Here is a 22,006-nt window from a genome sequence, read left to right on the forward strand (position 1 = left end):
TGCATCAGTATCCACTGCAACTACTATGACAGTTAGGCGGGAGGTGTGAAAAGTTGGATTTAATGCTGGAGCGGCTGCTCATAACCCACACACCACGCCGATAAATGCCAAACGACGCCTCACGTGGTGTAAGGAGGGTAAACATTGGACGACTAAGTGAAAAAACTTAGTGTGGAGTGACGAATCACGGAACACAGTTTGGCGATGCGATGGCAGGGTAGTGCGAATGCCCGGTGAACGTCGTCTGCCAGAATGTGTAGTGTCAACAGTAAAATTCGGAGGCGATGGTGTTATGGTACGGTCGTGTTTTTCATGCAGGGAGCTTGCACTCCTTGTTGTTTTGCGTGGCACTGTCACAACACAAGCCTGCATTGATTTTTCAAGCACTTTCTTGCTTGCCGCTGTTGAAAAGCAATTCAGGGATGGCGATTGCATCTTTCAACACGATCTAGCACCTGTTCATAACGCAAGGCCTGTGACGAAGTGGTTACACGACAATAACATCCCTGTAATGGATTGGCCTGCACAGAGTCCTAACCTGTATCCTATAGAACGCCTTTGGGATGTTCTGGAACGACATCGATACCTCTTCTCAGTGCAGCACTACATGAAGAATGGGCTGCCATTTCCCAAGAAACCTTCCAGCACCTGACTGAACGTATGCCTGTGAGAGTGGAAGCTGAAAAGGCTAAGGATGGGCCAACACCATACTGAATTCCTGGATTACTGATGGAGGGCGCCACGAACTTCTAAGTCATTTTCAACCAGGTGTACGAATACTTTTGATCACTAAGTGTAAGCCACGCGTTTGGAGAGCTCGGCCTGATTCGCACAGTAGCAGCCCGTTCGTCGCACCACAGGGGAGTCCGGCGTTTTCGTCTTTTGTAGCGAGGCGAGCAGGGGGTCCAGGACCTGGGCAACATCGGAGCTGGCACCTCGCAAATCGTTTCAGTGGACTGATGCTTGCTGGTCGCCTACCAGACCATGCCGGACCGCTTCACTGTCTGTGCCACTTCAGATAATTTTAATATCTGAGTCCATGGGGTGTCAATGTGACGTCGCTCATGTAGACCACTGCCATCCAACGGCCAGAGGCAGTTTGACGCGAGTTTTTGACACTTGCACGGAGACACACCTGTACGGAGAGGAAATTAGGGACTGTGGTGTCACCGCCAGACACCACACTTGCTAGGTGGTAGCCTTTAAATCGGCCGCGGTCCGTTAGTATACGTCGGACCCGCGTGTCGCCACTATCAGTGATTGCAGACTGAGCGCCGTCACACGGCAGGTGTAGTCTAGAGAGACTCCCTAGCACTCGCCCCAGTTGTACAGCCGACTTTGCTAGCGATGGTTCACTGACTACATACGCTCTCATTTGGAGAGACGACAGTTTAGCATTGCCTTCAGCTACGTCATTTGCTACGACCTAGCAAGGCGCCATATTCTTCAAGAATGTATTCTGAACTGATAATATTGTGAATCATGCACCGCCAAGAGCGACGTTCATCATTAATGGATTAAAGTTCAGTATCAAACTAATTACGTCCGCTTTCTGAATTCTAACTCTTTGTCATGTTCCAGACCTCACGTCAGTAGAGTCCTTCCCTCCTCACGCCAGCCTGCGTGAGCCAAAACGCGTGCATTTCGGCCCCCATTAGTAACACGGCGTTGGCTCTTCAGCCAACACAACATGGACACTTACACGAAGCGCAGGACAGTGCATGTAGTGGGCAGGACGTTCCGGAAGTAGGGACAATGTCCTGTCCCCGATACCTGCGACGTTCTGTGGGAAGCGCAAAGCCCATTTCCTGCGCAAAATTGCCTGTCCCCGCACCAGTTCGTGGTGTGCGCGGCTTTCTCCCAGAGTTCCGTACTGCAGTTGAGCTTTTACCAGAAAGTAGTTTACCATGTTTTAGGGGTGAGAAAATGGAGTTCACTGAGAACAACAAAGGGAAGCCTTTGCTGATTTACAATGGGCATCAGTATGTAGTGGACTATACAAAGAAACAAGACGTGACTTACTGGCTTTGAGTAAACTTTATAAAGAATAAACGCAAAAGAAGACTATCCACATTAGGATAACAGATTTAGGAGAAAGTAGCCAGGCTTGTATTCCAGATGAAGCAGCAAATGAAGTTCGAAAACACTGTCAGTGCAAAGAAGCAGGCGGAAAAAAAAGAACAGACGCTACAGTTTAATCAGTTTACATTGAAGAAGTAGGGCAGCTCATCAATGAGGGCTACGTCTTAGAAACATCGTTACCACCACACACACGTGCGAAACATTCGCTACATCGTATTAGGCGAAAATATATGGGCGCTACGCAAAAGTCAAACGATTCTGGAATAATATTCTTCCAAAAAAATAATTTACTGGTGAATAATGGTAGGAATTTTATACTTGCAGGTGATAACAGGGAACCGTATGACAATACTGGTGTTTGATAAGCATGCTTTTCCCTTTTCGCTGGCAAATTGCAAATAATTCTTTCTGAATGGAACGTTCAAGAGTTCGAGCAAGCAGTTTGCACCGGTAGTTTTTTTTTCTTTTTTTTTGCAGAAACTAATACCATTCCAGTTGTTCACGCTTTGTTGCCAAGCGAGAAAAAACTAACGTGCCTGGATGGAACCCTGCATCTCTGATGGACTTTGAAATTGCCATCGTCCAAGCAGCTAACAGTTTGTTTCCTGGAACTAAGATTACTGGCTGCAATTGTCAGTTTAATCAATATTTGTAGAAACAAGTTCAGTGTTACGGCCTTGTTCCAGTCTATAAGGAAAAAATAGAAATGCACTGTCACGTAAAAGTGTGTTGTGCTTTAGAACATCTCTCATTGGAAATGGTGGATGATGGTTGGCTGTGTATTTAGGAGAGCACGCTTCAAAAACAGAAGCTTCAGGACTTTTATGACTATTTTGTGGACCAGTGGCTAGATAACGAACATAGGCCAAGACAGATGTGGGACTGCAGTGGAAGGCGCCATCGCTTTAATAACGTCACTGAACCATGGACCTTGCCGTTAGTGGGGAGGCTTGCGTGCCTCGGCGATACAGATGGCCGTACCGTAGGGGCAACCACAATGGAGGGGTATCTGTTGAGAGGCCAGACAAACGTGTGGTTCCTGAAGAGGGGCAGCAGCCTTTTCAGTAGTTGTAGGGGCAACACTCTGGATGATTGACTGATCTGGCCTTGTAACATTAACCAAAACGGCCTTGCTGTGCTGGTACTGCGAACGGCTGAAAGCAAGGGGAGTGCAAGGAAGCCGTAATTTCTCTCGAGGGCATGCAGCTTTACTGTATGATCAACTGATGATGACGTCCTCTTGGGCAAAATATTCCGGAGGCAAAATATTCCGGAGGCAAAATATTCCGGAGGCAAAATATTCCGGAGGCAAAATATTCCGGAGGCAAAATATTCCGGAGGCAAAATATTCCGGAGGCAAAATATTCCGGAGGCAAAATATTCCGGAGGCAAAATATTCCGGAGGCAAAATATTCCGGAGGCAAAATATTCCGGAGGCAAAATATTCCGGAGGCAAAATATTCCGGAGGCAAAATATTCCGGAGGCAAAATATTCCGGAGGCAAAATATTCCGGAGGCAAAATATTCCGGAGGCAAAATAGTCCCCCATTCTGATCTCCGGGCGGGGACTACTCAGGGGGATGTCGTTATCAGGAGAAAGAAAACTGGCGTTCTATGGATCGGAGCGTGGAATGTTAGATCCCTTAATCGGGAAGGTAGGTTAGAAAATTTAAAAAGGGAAATGGAGGTTAAATATAGTGGGAATTAGTGAGGTTTGGTGGCAGGAGGAACAATACTTTTGGTCAGGTGAATACAGGGTTATAAATACAAAATCAGTAAGGGGTAATGCAGGAGTAGGTTTAATAATGAATAAAAAAAATCGGAGTGCAGGTAAGCTACTACAAACAGCATAGTGAACTACAGTAGTACAAGTTTATATGCCAACTAGCTCTGCAGATGATGATGAAATTGATGAAATGTATGATGAGATAAAAGAAATTATTCAGGTAGTGAAGGGAGACGAAAATTTAAGTCATGGGTGACTGGAATTCGTCAGTAGGAAAAGGGAGAGAAGGAAACATAGTAGGTGAATATGGATTGGCGGGAAGAAATGAAAGAGGAAGCCGCCTGGTAGAATTTTGCACAGAGCATAACTTAATGATAGCTAATACGTGGTTCAAGAATCCTGGAGATACTAAAAGGTATCAGATAGATTATATAATGGTAAGACAGAGATTTAGGAACCAGGTTTTAAATTATAAGACATTTCCAGAGGCAAACGTGGTCTCTGACCACAATCTATTGGTTATGAACTGTAGATTAAAACTGAAGAAATTGCAAAAAGGTGGGAATTCAAGGAGATGGAACCTGGATAAACTGACTAAACCAGAGGTTGTACAGAGTTTCAGGGAGGGCATAGGGAACAATTGACAGGAATGGGGGAAAGAAATACAGTAGAAGAAGAATGGGTGGCTCTGAGGGATGAAGTAGTGAAGGCAGCAGACGAACAAGTAGGTAAAAAGACGACGGCTAATAGAAATCCTTGGGTGACAGAAGAAATATTGAATTTAATTGACGAAAGGAGAAAATATAAAAATTCAGTAAATGAAGCAGGCAAAAAGGAATACAAACGTCTCAAAAATGAGTTCGACAGGAAGTGCAAAATGGCCAAGCAGGGATGGCTAGAGGACAAATGTAAGGATGTAGAGGCTTATCTCACTAGGGGTAAGATAGATACTGCCTATGGGAAAATTAAAGAGACCTTCGGAGACAAGAGAACCACTTGTATGAATATCAAGAGCTCAGATGGAAACCAAGTTCTAAGCAAAGAAGGGAAGGCAGAAAGGTGGGAGGAGTATATAGAGGGTTTATGCAAGGGCGATGTACTTGGGGATAATATTATGGAAATGGAAGAGGATGTAGATGAAGACGAAATGGGAGATAAGATACTGCGTGAAGAGTTTGACAGAGCACTGAAAGACCTGAGTCGAAACAAGGCTCCTGGAGTAGACAACATTCCATTAGAACTACTGACAGCCTTGGGAGAGCCAGTCTCTACAAAACTGTACCATCTGGTGAGCAAGATGTATGAGACTTCAAGAAGAATATAATAATTCCAAAGAAAGCAGGTGTTGAAAGATGTGGAAATTACCGAACTATCAGTTTAATAAGTCACAGCTGCAAAATACTAACGCGGATTCTTTACAGACGAATGGAAGAACAGGTAGAAGCGGACCTCGGGCAAGATCACTTTGGATTCCATAGAAATGTTGGAACACGTGAGGCAATAATAACCTTACGACTTATCTTAAAAGAAAGATTAAGAAAAGGCATACCTACATTTCTAGCATTTGTAGACTTAGAGAAAGCTTTTGACAATGTTAACTGAAATACTCACTTTCAAATTCTGAAGGTGGCAGGGGAAAAATACAGGGAGCGAAAGGCTATTTACAATTTGTACAGAAACCAGGTGGCAGTTATAAGAGTCGAGGGACATGAAAGAAAAGCAGTGGTTGGGAAGGGTGTGAGACAGGGTTGTAGCCTCTCCCCGATGTTATTCAATCTCTATATTGAGCAAGCAGTAAGGGAAATAAAAGAAAAATTCGGAGTACGTATTAAAGTCCATGGAGAAGAAATAAAAACGTTGAGGTTCGCCGATGACATTGTAATTCTGTCAGAGACAGCAAAGGACTTGGAAGAGCAGTTGAGCGGAATGGACGGTGTCTTGAAAGGAGGATATAGGATGAACATCAACAAAAGCAAAACGAGGATAATGGTACGTAGTCAAATTAAATCGGATGATGCTGAGGGAATTAGATTAGGAAATGAGACACTTAAAGTAGTAAAGGAGATTTGATATTTAGGGAGTAAAATAACTGATGATGGTCGAAGTAGAGAGGATATAAAATGTAGACTGGCAAAGGCAAGGAAAACGTTTCTGAAGAAGAGAAATTTGTTAACATCGAGTATTGATTTAAGTGTCAGGAAGTCGTTTCTGGAAGTATTTGTATGGAGTGTAGCAATGTATGGAAGTGAAACATGGACGATAAATAGTTTGGACAAGAATAGAATAGAAGCTTTCGAAATGTTGTGCTACAGAAGAATGCTGAAGATTAGATGGGTAGATCACATAACTAATGAGGAGGTATTGAATAGAATTGGGGAGAAGCGAAGTTTGTGGCACAACTTGGCTAGAAGAGGGGATCGGTTGGTAGGACATGTCCTGAGGTATCAAGGGATCACCAATTTAGTATTGGAGGGCAGCGTGGAGGGTAAAAATCGTAGAGGGAGACCAAGAGATGAATACACTAAGCAGATTCAGAAGGATTAAGGTTGCAGTAAGTACTGGGAGATGAAGCTTGCACAGGATAGAGCTGCATCAAACCAGTCTCAGGACTGAAGACCACAACAACAACAACAGCAGCAGCAACAACAGCAACACCAACGATGGAATCGAAGAATGAAGACATTAATATCAGAAGCTCATCCGAATGGTTACTCTTTAGTGAAAAATCTTCGACAAGATACATAGTACAATGGCCACCAATTTGGTCGACTAATTTTAAGCCTCGATGGGAACACAAAAGTCAGAAACGAAGACAGACGAAACGATTGCAAAGGCTTCAACGAAACTGCAAACTGATGGGAACTTAAAATGATTTCTGAGTTGTGTGGCCTACTCATAGAAATTACAATGGCGAAGGAAACGTCAAGATGGTTGAAACATTTGTAAATATTGAAAAGTGGTTTAATGTATTAATTGACGCTATTGTAAATATTGTAAGTAAATTTAATGGGGACGAAACGAGACTACCTACGCCCGGTGTTCCCTGGAAACGACAAAAAGCCGGTTAAATGTCTCTTGAAATTTGCAAAATCTTTCCTAATGAAAAGTGACAAGACTACTCAAATTCTAACTTTTTCTAGGGAACAGTCGCAGCATTAGTCTTGAGAGGTTCTTAAAATCTGTGTGGCGGACACCGAATACAACATCTTTGCAGCGGAAACGCAGAAAAATGTCATGCAATGAAATCCACACTTTGTCCCACCGTTAGAAGATCAGCAAACCAGCATGAAACTAGAAAAGACATCATAAATTATCACAGAAAAGCGACTTATCGCAGTTCTGCAAGCTTTCAACATACGTTAAAACTTATTTCTAGTAACACATGACGTCGACTACAGCAGGCCTGCTGAGGATGCGGCTAGGCGAGTAAGAGCGATCTCCCTCCCTCGCCAGTTGGGTTGTGAGTCCTCGCGGTAACATGGGACGGTAAGAAGTCTTTACGTAACGCAGCACGGCAGACTGGTAGCACTAGAGAATTGCTACCAATTTGCTGCCTTCAGAGTAATGACCATAACTAGGTTCGACGTAGCCTTAGATACGAACATACAGTACATACGGCGCAGTGCATACGGCGAAATTCCACCCAAAATTTTCAATTTTTTTGTACTTTACCAATAGCAATTAAATTTTAAAATCGTGTTTATTTTGTAAAGATGTAGTAATACCCAAGTTTAGAGATCCATAATTTCAATGGTTTTCGAGTTTTTAATTTTTAATGTGTTTTTAATGGTATTGTTGAAAACCAACTTTTGTTACTCACAGCACAATTTTCACGTGATAGATTTTGTAGGTACTTTCTCGAGACCTAGTTCCACGGCTCTGAGCATTCATTTTATGAAAAGTATTAAAAATTTAAATTTCAGAGTTTGTTTCAAATTTTAGCCTTGCATTTTCTCTAATTATCGGTACAGAAATGTGATGATGAAATAAACAAATTATATTTTCGATAATTTGATTCATACAGGTTAATATTTATGATAAAAAAGTGCAATGATCCTACAACCAAAAAAAAAAAATGTTGTAAAACGGATTTCTACATTTTATCAAAAAATAAATCTTGGAATAACACATACCAATTAAAATTCACCGGCACCACAACATTTTCCCATTTTGCTTGTATGAGGCTTCTTGTAATTTCCAGATCAAAGTAGCCTTTTTCTTCAATTTTATGAATAAAAATCTGTGCAGTCTTTTTAACGAGGTACAGTGGTAGGGATATCTGATCGTAAGCCAATGGCTGTTTCCTTGGCGGTTGTTTATTGTACTGAAGAGTATTTCGTTGTATTCCCTAAATTTATATTTACACAGTCAATGGGCCAAGAAATTGATTTCAAACAACTGACTGCCAATTGTTTCTCTTCCGTTTTTCTCTGTTTGGCTTTATGCCAAGTTCGGTTCTGTTTGGTGGCGACGGAAATAAAAAATTAACTTTGGCATCTTTCCGTGCCCCACACCCCTTTATGCAGTCCATAATTCGAACATTTCTTAGACGTACTTGTTATACGAATAGAGCCAAATGATTTGGGATCTAAGAGTAACCACTCCAAAGATGTGAAGTAGTCATTAAATGTCCTTCGAAGTTTTAGGGAGGAGTCTCCCCTTAAAATGGAGGGTATCTCTTTTTAAAATGATGGAAAGTATCATACTGTTCGGTTTAGGAACTTCAAAGCAGTCAGACACATTAACATCCATGTATCAGTGCAGGATGCCTAGTCTATATGTTTGATGTGTGTGATGGTATCTTGATACGCTTGGTATTCTGTTAATGCGGATCAATACTTTGAACACAACAAAAGAATTCAATTGACAACAGCATTACAATAAATTCCATGCAAAAGATTATGGATACTTGGAAGACGAACAGCAAGAAGCTGATGTCGAAAAAAAAGGAAAAAAAACTTCCAAGCGATATGACTGAAGAAAGTATTCATCATAAGGGAGCAGAGAAACTAAAGATCTCAATAAGTTTCCGAACATTTTCACTACGGAAATACATTTTTGGTTTTTGTGGAGGAACACTCAACGAATGAATCTGCAGTTGTATCACGTTACCATTAACTGCTTTTCATGTTGCGCTGTTTCAATGATTTTCGGGTTATACTGACACTGTGGAAACTCGGCTACAGCTAGGGTGCAACTTGCACACCTACAGTGTAACGATTGTGTGATTATAGACTCATAGTGAAATTAGTCTCATCGACTTCTGTTTCTTCAGTGTGAAGTTTCACGACTTAAGAAGTCGGCAGCTACTATTATGTCGATGTTTAGACTTACATGTACATCCTGCATTTTTACTAGTAACGAGATCCGCCCACAGAAGCTCACTGGCAGACTTGAGAGCTTGGCTTCGAATTAGCATTTCTCAGAAAATAGTACCAGACGTTGCCACGTTGGTGAAAAGTAAAATAAGTAATCAGAGCACTTGCCCGTAAAACGCAAAGGTCCCGAGTTCGAATCTCGGTCCAGCACACAGTTTTAATCTGCCTGGAAGTTTTAAAATAAGTAATATTCGTTGACATTCTATGTATTTAGTTTGACGTTTAAATAAAATAGTAATGAAATGTGAATGTGTCAATTTAAATTTCGATCTAAAGCGGCAGTCATCATAAGGCTGCCATGTTGCATTTCATTTCCATTTCTCATTACGTTGAATTTCATTGCAAGTTCTCATTAATACAAGAGTCTTAAAATTAAAATTGGCTGCGAAACGCGTTAATGAGACACCCTGAAGCGACACATGGTTGGTGGCTCCTGTGATGTGAACGCGAGTCAGCTCGCACGAGTAGCTGTGCTGGATTGCTAGACTTCTTAGTGTTCCAGTACCTGTGAAAAGCCGGTTAGTCCAGCAGGAACCAGAGGCTCCGTGCATGTGTCACTCCGTGCAAGTGTTTCAACCCCGTTTCAGGACTATGATTTCTCGTGCATAGACCTAAAAACGCCATCTGATTGGTGGACAGGTATTACACGTGCTGACGGAAAGGAGCGCGCTGCGAATTTGGCGGAATGGCACTTTAAAGAAGCAGAATTAACTGTAATGGTTCGGAGGGAAAGGAGCGCCAGAATCAGAGTATGATTGGCGGCTGTTTTTCCGTCCTCCCGCGGTTGAAGATTTTCGTGTGTGGTTGGGACCGGGCGCTATTCTTTAGGTATGAAGGCTAAATGAGGAGTTTATGGGATCGGTCGTGTTCACATTTGGACAAAGAGCGAACGATAGTTCTTTTCTGGTCAGCCAGCATGAAGGTGACAACAGGAGTCAGAAATACTTTTGTCACGGTAGTCCGAGCAGAGCCTGTCTGTTACCACTTGGGGCCAGCAGTCGGTATTGTTTGTTGTTTCGCGCTCCCTCAATTTCGGTAGGGTCTTTATCAACGGGAGCGGACCACCACTCAAAGCAGTGAAAAGTCCCCTTTTGAAAAATTATACATGACTGTGTTTAAACTGACACACAATATTTTTAGCGCAACGCAATCTGACTTTCAAAAATCCCTACAAAAAATGGTCCTGACTAACATTAACCTATGCGTTTCACAAATCGCTTACCTCACAAAAATCTTGGTTACTCGAACTACTGCAATACAGCGAGCGCCACTACTGCCAGCTAAATAAAAGATTCAAACTACGGAAGGCACTAACTACTGATACGCATAATTAGCAAATGAAAGATTTTGATAGAGAACAAACAATGTATTTACCTTAATAGTCATAATATATATAGCAGTTCATGACATCCAGTCTTACAAATTTCAAAACTCCGCCATTTCTCTCCCCACATCCACCACTGCTGGCGGCTCACCTCCAACTGCGCAACGCTACGCGCTGTTAACATCCAGCTGCCCAACACTACAATGGCAGACAACAATGCAAACTAGCCACAGACTGCACACAGCACAGCCAGTGATTTTCATATAGAGCGCTACGTAACGTTGCCAATAAGAAAAGATAAACAGCCTACTTACAGCAGCTGCAAACAGAATCCCTGTGCTCCGAACAAAAGCGCGCGACCAGTGTAGCAAGTGGTAATGTATTTGCAGCACCGCCGCAGTAGGTACTTCTCTAATTAATTTGACGCGTCCCAGCTTACGCTTTTGCCTTGTCATACACAGCATGGCTTGCATGTGTGATCTGTATCAAGGGCTCTCTTCCCAAGTAGATGTTTGTAACAGTCAGGGTAACGTGTTAACTCATACGCTCACTCACCAACTTTGTAGGGCTCAGTAACGTCATAGTTGATCCTACACACGAATTCAGCCAACATCTCATTACCCAAGTTACACTGTTCGTATTTATATTCCAGTCAATATTTTCGTCTCGTAATACGAGGAGCGTTTGTAAAGTCCGTGCAAAAGTAGAAACTACTTATATGTTTGGGGTAAACCTTTTTTGTTTTTAGACGTAGTATCCTTTTAGACTTATTCACTTCGTCCAACGCTGTTCTAATTTGTTGATCCTTTTGAATAATAGGAATTATCCAAGTTTGCAAAATAGCTATTAGTTGCTGCAATCACCTACTCGTTTGAGTAAAATCTTTGTCCCGCCAGCCATTTATTCAAATTGGGGAACAAATAGTAGTCCGAGGTAGCCACGTCCGGAGAATAGGGGGGGGGGGGGGGATGTGAAACCAGTTGGAATCCTATTTGCATCAATTTTGCTACCTCAACTGCTGAGGTGTGTGTTGGTGAATTGCCATGATGAAAAAGGACATTTTTGCGGTCCAATCGCCGGCGTTTCTCTTGTAGCTCGGTTTTCAAACGTTCCAATAACGATGAACAATAGGCACCTGTAATAGCTTTACCCTTTTCCTGATAGTCGATGAGGATTATCCCTTGCGAATCCCAAAAGACAGTCGCCATAATCTTTCTGGCCGAAGGAATGGTCTTCGCCTTTTTTGATGCAGATTCCCCATTGGTAACGCATTGTTTAGATTGTTCTTTGGTCTCAGGAGTATAGTAATGTATCCACGTTTCATCTATCCTGCGGATTCTTCCTGGACAGTTGCATCCGTTTTTGGTCAAGCGTGAGCGATCGCGGAACCCATCTTGCGGACAGCTTTCTCATGCTCAAATGTTTACGCAAAATATTATGTACCCATTCATTCGAGATGCCCACAGCACTAACAATCTCACGCACCTTCTTTTGTCATCCATCGTCATATCACGGATTTTATCAATGATTTCAGGAGTCGTAACGTCCCCAGTGCGCCCAGAACGTTCAGCATCACTTGTGCCCTTATGGCCACACTGAAAATATTGAAACCACTTATAAACTGTTCTAATAGAAGGTGCAGATTCACCGTATTGTTTATCAAGCTTCTCTTTAGTCTCCTGAGGCGCTTGGCTTTTCATAAAGTAATGTTTAATCACTATACGAAATTCTTTTTCGTCCAATTTTTGACAATAACTCGACTTCCTTCATTCACACGAATGCTAAACACAAAAAGTAGACCAGTATGGGTGAAACTTGGTGTGCGTTCTTTCCAAAGATGCTATTAACTAAACATGACATCGATACACGCCGATGGTGCCATCTCTCGTACTTTGCATTGACTTTTCAAACGCCCCTCTTACCTCAGGAACTCTCACAATAAATCACTTTGTGATACCAAAGTTATTGCATTATTTAATAGTTTAATTTCACCTTTATTATCAGCGCCGTCTGCCTGAAATTGAGTGATCAGCTATTAAATTATCGTAAATAGAATCATATCTAAGACGGTACTCAAACTGGGCCATAAAATAATTTCCCCCATAAATAGTCTGTTGCATGACAGGAACTGTGGTAGTTGAACGGGGTTGAGTGTATTAGCGTAACTAACATGGATTTCTTTAGTGAATTTGGGTGACATGTCCACCTCTCAATGCCGGCAGCATGCAATATTATCTTTTTTACTTTTTAGAGATTTTTCTGTCAGGGATTTTTAAAATTTTGACATTAGTTTTATCCCATGGTTTTTAAATTTGTTTTTTACTAGTAGATTTGATACGATCGGCTCTCTATCCTCACATCCACACAAATACTTTCCAGGATGAAACACGAAGCTGCGATGCGAAATATTTTTCACTTATATGATCTACATGTTTTTTCTTTTAATTCTCACATACATTCTTTGGCTGTGATTTAGTATATATTTAGCTAACTTAGGTAACTTAGCAGTAAGCAGTAGCGCTATTTCTACATCAAGTTGCAGAAACTGGGCTGCCATTACGCTCCCCTGCAACAAGCTGCCCCAAAGTACTAGGTTAAAATCATCTGATTTAGTTCTGAATTGTAGACGTCAGAAAGAACAACAAAGGAGTCTGCGAGAGCATATGTTTATCTTTAACATTTGGGTCACAATCAGCTATTTTCTGCTTTGTAGGTTCTGTAACGGACGAGTACGAGAGATAAAAATCATGGTTGTTAGTCATATTTAGGAGATAAGCATATGTTCTCAAATAGTTCAAATGGTTATGAGCGCTATGAAATTTAACATCTGAGGTCATGAGTCCCCTAGAACTTAGAACTACTTAGACCGAACGAACCTAAGGACATTACAATGGAACCGCGCCCGCTACGGTCGCAGGTTCGAATCCTGCCTCGGGCATGGATGTGTGTGATGTCCTTAGGTTAGTTAGGTTTAAGTAGTTCTACATTATAGCGGACTGATGACCTCAGATGTTAAGTCCCATAGTGCTCAGAGCCATTTGAACCCATTTGTCATCACACACATCCATGCTCGTGGCAGGATTCGAACCTGCGACCGTATCGGTCTCGCGGTTCCAGACTGAAGCTCCTAGAACCGCTCAGCCACACGGCCGGCGCATATGTTCTCGCAGACTTTTGTATAAATCTTTGAGTTCTACAATCTCGTAATACGCAATTTGATGTAGTTCATACATACTACATAGCGTGTATCAAGAGAGCGCGCTGGCGGAAAATCCATTCACCATGTTTACCTGATTAAATTTAAATGTTTTAACTGACTTTTATGGAACGTAGTTAAGAACTGTCCCGATTAAATCAGCTTTTAAATCAGCTTTCAAACAAGAAAAATTTCATTTAAATTGGATATTCCGTTTGGAAGCTCGATGCCACAGATACGAGGACGAATTAAAAAGTGAGTTACACTAGCTCCCCAGGAGAGCACGCTGAGTGTCGAGACCGTGGCCAATGTGTAGCACCCAACAGTAACTGCTGCCGCGTCCGATAGCAATAGTTGTGTGGTATCCTGTTGTGTTAAGTGTGCAGAGCTGGCTATTCTCAATGGCGCGTCTACTTTATGTTCAATGCAAATTACAACTACGTACAACAATCTGATTTCTGTGGGCTAAATGGCTCAACTGCGCTGACATTCATCATCTATTCGCTACTGTATATGGTGAGCGTGCATTATGACGCTCAGGTACTGTAAAGTGATGTAAGCAATTTCACGTCGAGCGCGCGGATGTCAATGATGAATATCGCGAAGGCAGGCACGCACGCAACGTCCAGTGCTGTTGCAAATGTTGACCGTTTTGATGTGACCATTAGAGAGAATAGGAGCATAACACAGCAGGAAGTTGCCAGCACGCTGAACATTGCGTATGGTGCTCTCCATGGTTTACCAGCACATTGGATATCGCAAACCGTGTGCCACATGGGTCCCACGGTTGCTTATCGTTGTTGACAAGGGACAAGTTTTCCAACTGTCACTGGCATTTTTGGAACGATATTTTGTGGACGGCGCGGAGTTTATGCGGCGAATCATCACAGGAGATGAAAGGTGCGTCCACCACTTCACCTCCAAAACAAACAGAACATCGGCGGAATGGATGCATACCACATCACCACAACGAAAGACGGCCAGGGTCCAACCTTCAGCCGGAAAGGTGATGACTTTTTTTTTTTTTTTTTGCACGTGGAATTTATGCCGATATGCCGAGAAGTACGACAGTCAACTCTGCTTCGTTCTATCAAACGTTGTACCCGTTGCGTAAGGCAATTAAAGGAAAATTGATCGCCGGTGCGACTTTGTTGCACTACAAAGCAACACCGCACTCAGCCCACTAAACGTCAGAACTGCTCCAGCGATTCAAGTGGGAGATATGGTAACATCCTCCGTATAGTCCAAACCAAGCGCCAAGCGATTACCAATGTTCGGCAAGATGAAAGCGGATCTTGGTGGACGATTCCGAAACGATGAGGTGAAATTGGTTGGTTGTTGGGTTGTTTTTGGGGAAGGAGACCAGACAACGTTCAGTCTGGAAACGAGCGACCGTTACGGTGGCAGGTTCGAATCCTGCCTCGGGCATGGATGAGTCTGATGTCCTTAGGTTAGTTAGCTTTAAGCAGTTCTAAGTTCTAGGGGACTGATAACCTCAGTAGGTAAGTCCCATGGTGCTCAGGGTCATTTGCAGACCAGACAACGAGGTCATCGGTCTCATCGGATTAGGGAAGGACGGCGAAGGGAATCGGTCCTGCTCTTTCAAACGAACCATCCCGGCATTTGCCTGGTGCGATTTAGGGAAATCACGGAAAACTTAAATCAGGATGGCCGGAAGCGAATGTGAGTCCAGTGTGCTAGCCACTGCGCCACCTCGCTCGGTGAAAGTAGTTGCATCAAGGTGTTACATAGCACCGGAGGTTATTTCTAGGCATCCGGAATCGAATAGTTGGTTGCCCATTCCGAGAGATGTTTACAGTCCCTTGAGGATGTGGAGAAGTGGACACATTGTATGTTGTCTCAGCCGTGTTGTCTATGTGTGTGTGGTTTAATAAATGGCTATAGCTTAGAAGAGTAACTTACTTTTTGATCAGATATAATGATACACACGTCTGATTGCGTAGGGTGTTAGAAATGGGGTTTCGTAGCCAAACTAGCGCGGAATAACATATTGGTCGGCCGTCGTGGCCGAGCGGTTCTAGGCGCATCAGTCCGGAAGCGCGCTGCTGCTACGATCCCAGGTTCGAATCGGGAGGCCGACGTTGAAACAAAATTAGAGGTGGGAGCAGCAGGGGTCCTAGAGGGAGGGACGTGGGGGACAGGAAGGCCAGTTGGAAAGTCCAAAGAAGCAGCTGGTGTGTAGAATGAGAAGTGACCTGTTGGGGAGTAACACCACACCCATAGGCAATTTTCTGTGACATTTTGTCTTGACAAACTACCGCATCCCCTTTACGATATTTCAGTAGAATGCTTCTGTCAAGGTTCGACCTCCACGAGCATAATGTGTTACCACCGAACTACGGCAGTCAAACAGTCGCAAGTATCATTTTGCTTAATGAGTTTTGGGATTCGACTTTACTCATCTATCGTGAACATGTGACTATAGAATTCATTTGGGTTAGTATGACACAGCTGTAGCATTTCCACTGCTGCCCCAGTGAAACGGTGCAGTAGTTTCCGCTCTATAAGCAGCAGGTTTCGCTGCTCGCTCGCACCGGGAAATAGAAACAGAGGCGGCTCCGCAGCCAATTTTATTACACGACGCAGCCGGCCGCGGGTGCAACAGAACCCATGTGGACGGGTGGAAAGAAATGTGTCAGGCTTCGTAATATGTATTTACGTGTGTCGTGTATTATGCATTTCTTGTACCTGGATGTGAATCTCCACATGAACTTTCCTAATCCTCCTCACACATTTCCGTAAAGCGTGGCCAAATCTTTGTTGGGAAGTAGTACTGCAGCATAGTAGCGCCACCCTTACTCCACGCATGGAAGAGAGGTATTTGAATATTTGTACTAATTCTATTATTTCCTGCTTCGGATTGTGTAAGGTAATGAATGTGCTCGTTTAATTCCGGAAATTTGACCCCCTGTGTTAAAGTATCTGGTCCTCAGTTTGCCCGTTATCCTCCTCTCATAGCGAATGTAAAATGTTGGGAGACTTTGGTGGTATACATTTGGCCAATGCAATTCCGTCTTACCGTAGAAATGTGCGTAGAGATTAGTGTATAATATACCCGAGCTATAAGTTGTAAAACTGTAATATTTGTAAACAAACAATTGCTGCTAGCGCTGTAAAGTCGAGTGATAATGTTTAAAATAAATAGGAAAACAACTGTCATCAATCTTTAACATACCTTAAAAATCACAAAGAAGTCAAGTTAAAGGAATTTATTTAAAATAAAAGCTACAGAATGCAGGGACCCACACATCAGCGTGTGAGCCCTCCAGCCCCTTGCTTACAAGGAAACATCCCCATCGCACCCCCCTAAGATTTAGTTGTAAGTTGGCACAGTGGATAGGCCTTGAAAAACTGAACACAGATCAATCGAGAAAACAGGAAGAAGTTGTGTGGAACTATGAAAAAATAAACAAAATATACAAACTGAGTAGTCCATGGGTAAGATAGGCAATATTAAGGACAGTGGGAGCTCAGGAGCGCCGTGGTTCCGTGGTTAGCGTGAGCAGCTGCGGAACGAGAGGTATTTAGTTCATATCTTCCCTCGAATGAAAATTTTACTTTCTTTATTTTCGCAAAGTTATGATCTGTCCGTTCGTTCATTGACGTCTCTGTTCACTGTAATAAGTTTAGTGTCTGTGTTTTGCGACCGCACCGTAAAACCGTGCGAGTAGTTGGCGAAAGGACGTGCCTCTCCAATGGGAACCGAAAACATTTGATCGCAAGGTCATAGGTCAACCGATTCCTCCACAGGAAAACACGTGTGATATATTCTATACGACACTGGTGATAGCATGTGCGTCACTTGACAGGAATATGTTGTCGACCCACCTAACTAGTACACTTGGCGAATGGGTAAAAAGTTTCTTCTACCTTGCCGGATTTAGGTTTTCTTGTGGATGTGATAATCACTCCCAAAAAAGTGATGAAAACATAACAGTTTGTCACATAAACTGGAAATAAAAAGTTAAACTTTTCACTCGAGGGAAGACTTGAACCAAGGACTTGTCGTTCCGCAGCTAGTCACGCTAACCACGGGACCACGGCGCTCCTGAGCTCACACTGTCCTTGATGTTGCCTATCTTTCGCATGGACTACTCAGTTTGTATATTTTGTTTATTTTCTCATAGTTCCACACAACTTCCTGTTTTCTCGATCGATCTGTGTTCAGTTTTTCAAGGCCTATCCACTATGCCAACTTTTAACTAAATCTAAGGGGAGGGTGCGATAGGGAGGTTCCCTTGTTAGTATCGTACAGAAAGGACACGCTCTCTAGCTACTCTCCCCAGTTATCCGTTGCGCAATTTTGATTCAGGGCTTGACGACATCAAATTTCATCTGGCGTCTCTAGGCAAGGAGGTGAGACGGTAAACTTTCAGTGTGACCCTATTTCTGGGTCGATACTTGTTCTGCTCAGGCAGTAACAAGCCAGGCAAGGTGTAGCGCCGCGCGCCGCCCTACCTGTACGCCGACGCTGCTGTTGAGCCAGACGAGCAGCAGCGTGGTGAGGAAGCCGCAGTCGGCGACGGCGAGCGCGGCCAGGTAGTAGGACGAGGAGCGGAGCTTGAGGTGCGTGTTGAGGAAGACCACGCAGCTGAGCACGTTGCCCAGCAGGCCCACCAGGATGATGGCGGGCATGTAGTAGAGGTAGAGCACGTCGAGTACGTCCACCATGCTGTTGCACACGTCGGCGGCGCCCGCGTCGTCCACGCCCGGGTAGGCGCCCACGCCGCCCACGGAGGCGGGGCCGCGCCGCCCGCCGCCCAGCACGGCCGCCGCCCAGCTGGAGTTGGTGCCGGCGCATAGCGACACCAGCGTCGAGGCGGGCAGCGAGGACGCCAGCGAGGCGTTGCCGGCGCGCCCGCCCCCGCACACGCGGAAGTACAGCTGCAGCAGCTGCGACGTGTCCGGCACCGGCGCCTCTGCCAGCGGCAGCCCGTACTTCACCATGACGACTATTGTGCGCTACACCCGACTGCCCTCACGTACCACTCCAAACGTAGTATCTGTTTCGCCCAGTATGGATGCACCCTTCCACTTTATTCACGAAACGAGACTGATTTTACAAGCCCTTCGATACATCACACCCAACGATTTACGTATTATCTCCCTACGGCCTGATTCCTCCCTCGGTAATCTAGAAACTTCATTTGTCCAGTGAGCAAATGTAGCACTTTTGACTCATCGAGGACGTGTCCACCGAAATATAGGTATACGAATGGCACGAGGACTGCCACAGCGTGCCTGCACGTACAGCTTCCTCAAAAGGTGCTATTATTTCTCAAAGGTATTTTGAAGTAACCAACACGTATCGAACTATGTCATCCACCACAGTCTCTACTTATTGACAATCTCATCGACTTCTTCTCTTCGTTACACTATTTCATGTAGTCTTTGTTTATCTCACATTATGCCTGTCGATCTTAGAACGGAAACATCATACTGGTCCGATTCTTCACCTTTTCTTCAGATTCCAGATTTCGATGGCTTGGCGAGCTCTCTTCGCAGACAGTTTCCCAAAATTTTATCTACTGACTGACCAGAGTCTTCCCTGTCCACATCTGTACCTTTACGAATAATGCATAATCCTATTTCCGATTAGTACTGATTGCTGCACCATCCCAATCCACCGTTATCTTTAAAACTAATGCGTCAATATTTCCACTACCACGTTCAGTCCTGTACACGCTACGTAGCAATCGAGCCGATCAACTGGGGAGTAAAATGAGACTAAGTTATCGTACAGTTCAGCACTGATTCAACTTTTCTCAAAACTCTCATACGAAGACATAGGGTAATTTCGCAGGAACTACATCTTTCTTTGCGACTCGTATAATCAACCCGATGGAATGATAACTTTCATCTTCTTCACATGAAAACAGCTATAGCCTCATACTGCGCTAATTGTAGACACGTCAGGGACTGATGAATCGGATTCCACACTGCGCAGTCAGTGAGAAAAGGCGGACGCACAGTCACAGCCATTAGAGTCATTTGGGCATCCAAATTCTGGGGTCAGTAACAGTTCGTGAAGAGTGCATCACAGATCTTGTCCGTCTTCAGAAACACGGATAGCGGAACAATCTGTAAAAATGAAGATAAAGAGGAAAATCAGATTTCGTTCCAATTGCATTCGTCTCGGTGAAAAATAAATAAATCAATAAAAGTAGAAAATTAAAATGAAAAATAATAATAATAATAATAAATCACTATATATAAAGATGTAAATGTTCCTTTTTTCAAAATAGTGTACCTCTGAAAATTTGCCACGACATTCCATTGGTATACGCCGGAGTTTTTATTTGCCTATGTTTCTTAATATATATATATATAACGTAAGTTTGTATAAATTTCATTATAAGGAAACGTTTCAAAAGGAGACGAAGTAAAACGTTCTCAGGGACCATAGAAGTTGTGTTTATGGCTTATTGGCTTATGATTGCAATAATACTTCTACAGAATATGAATTTGCAATAACAATAAACGAGACTGAAGGTCAGGCAGAATGGGACGGGAAAGGAGATGGACAGAGGGGTGGGGGGAAATGGACATAGAAAACGGGAAGGAGGTGATGGACAGATAGAAGGGACAGTTGGAGCTGGAGAGAGAGGGGAGGAGACCAAATTGACAAAGAAACTGGTAAGACGTAATGGGCAGAGGGGGGGGGGGGGATAGAGGGATAGAGGAGGGGGAGGAGCAGATTGACAGAGGGTGAGGAGGTAATCGACAGATTGAGAAAGGGAGGAGGAGGAGGTGGTGTACAGAGAAGAAGATTAGGACGTACATCCATTTTCCATACACATTATAAGCGTGTGCTTCCTCTTTTCTTTCTTTTCCAATTAAGAAGTTTGAGCCACAGCAATGTGTAGCCGGGTACAGCTAGTGAAAAATATAAAAGACGTTGCTGAGGGTTTCTCATGAAAAATTTATACTTGAGGTGTCTCTATAATTCGCATAAAAATGTGTGAACTACATGTTTACACTATTAGTCATTGAACCTGCAGCACCATGATAGCGATATGTAACAGACATGGAATTGACGTGAAGAGAACTATATAATTTGATACAAAAATCGTTAGTTTTTCTGCGCAATCGCACAAAATACATAGGACAAAACTCATCTACATTCTGTATTTATAATGAAAGCTTATGCAACCTGTTTATCCTTGAGCAATTGCATCTCATTGCAGGTTGTTCGTGAGATCTTGTTATTACTTTTGTTCAAATGGTTCAAATAGCTCCAAACACTGTGGTACTCAACATCTGAGGTCATCAGTTCAGTAGACATAGAACTACTTAAACCTAACTAACTTCAGGACATCACACACATTCATGCCCGAGGCAGGATTCAACCTGCGACCGTAGCAGTAGCGCGGTTCCGGACTGAAGCTCCTAGAACCGCTCGGCCACAGCATACTTTTGTAAGAAGGAGAAATTACAACAAGCGATTTGCCAGCGACAGAAACCTGACCTCTCTGGACTGTGGTTCATCGATCCTCGATGTTGCTGCTCGCGTTGCTCGGGGTCCTGAGAAAGCTGAACACGGTGGAGAGTCTCAGTGGCCCTACACGACTAGCACCCGAAAGGGCTAACATATTTTTAACTTGGTCGTGCAGGACCGTGAAGCCATGTAACGTGCCTTGTAATAAGAACTAAGCTTGTCTGCAGCAAGCTAGGTATCCGGATGCATGCACAGAGCGTCTGGGGCAGAAAGGACCGTCAGTACGGCGCCCCTTGACCCGGTCGCACAGAGAAACTCGCCAAATACTGGAAGTAGGAATAGCACCATGACATCTTTCCAGGCGGGTCAGGCAGTAGTGTACAGTATTACAATGGACGTACCTACATGTGGAAGCTCCTAGGTGAGAAAACGTGGCCTGATTGCGTTCGTGATGGTCATATGGGTCCATCATCTCGAGAGATGCTCTCAGGTTGATAACAAGATGTATTCTACTTCACATACCCGCTGATTTTGACAACCAACGTCACGTTTCTGACGTTTTAATGCCGGTAGCTCTGCCGTAACTTCGTGTTCTCCGTAATATAACGCGAGACATCAAACTGCCTGCCTGAGCTATCCTGACCTACTTCGAGGTAGACTGTGTGCTACTCTTGTCCTTGTCAACACATTCTCCAGATCTCTCACACACTGGAAACAGCTGATGACGAGTAGACTGGCACACACCACTACTCGTAAGACGCTGCAATTAGTTCTGGTGTAGAATTGAGCAACGTAGATTGATTTATCCACATCTGTCATCAATGCTCTGTTCGACCCTTCA

General features: G+C 43.6%; 1 protein-coding gene across 1 annotated transcript in view; it reads right to left on the reverse strand.

Moving 5' to 3' along the window:
* Positions 1-18,674, reverse strand: part of LOC124805552 (neuropeptides capa receptor-like) — a 733,846-nt gene extending 715,172 nt beyond the window's left edge. Inside the window, exons 1-2 of the mRNA XM_047266119.1 lie at positions 18,481-18,674; positions 18,186-18,399 (exon numbers count right to left, since the gene is read on the reverse strand). Of these exons, the coding sequence (XP_047122075.1) occupies positions 18,186-18,399; positions 18,481-18,674 (408 nt within the window). The remainder of the gene's footprint in view (positions 1-18,185; positions 18,400-18,480) is intronic.
* Between the last annotated feature and the right edge of the window lie 3,332 nt (positions 18,675-22,006).

The sequence above is a fragment of the Schistocerca piceifrons genome, chromosome 7 (assembly GCF_021461385.2).
Source record: "Schistocerca piceifrons isolate TAMUIC-IGC-003096 chromosome 7, iqSchPice1.1, whole genome shotgun sequence".
NCBI lineage: Eukaryota > Metazoa > Arthropoda > Insecta > Orthoptera > Acrididae > Schistocerca > Schistocerca piceifrons.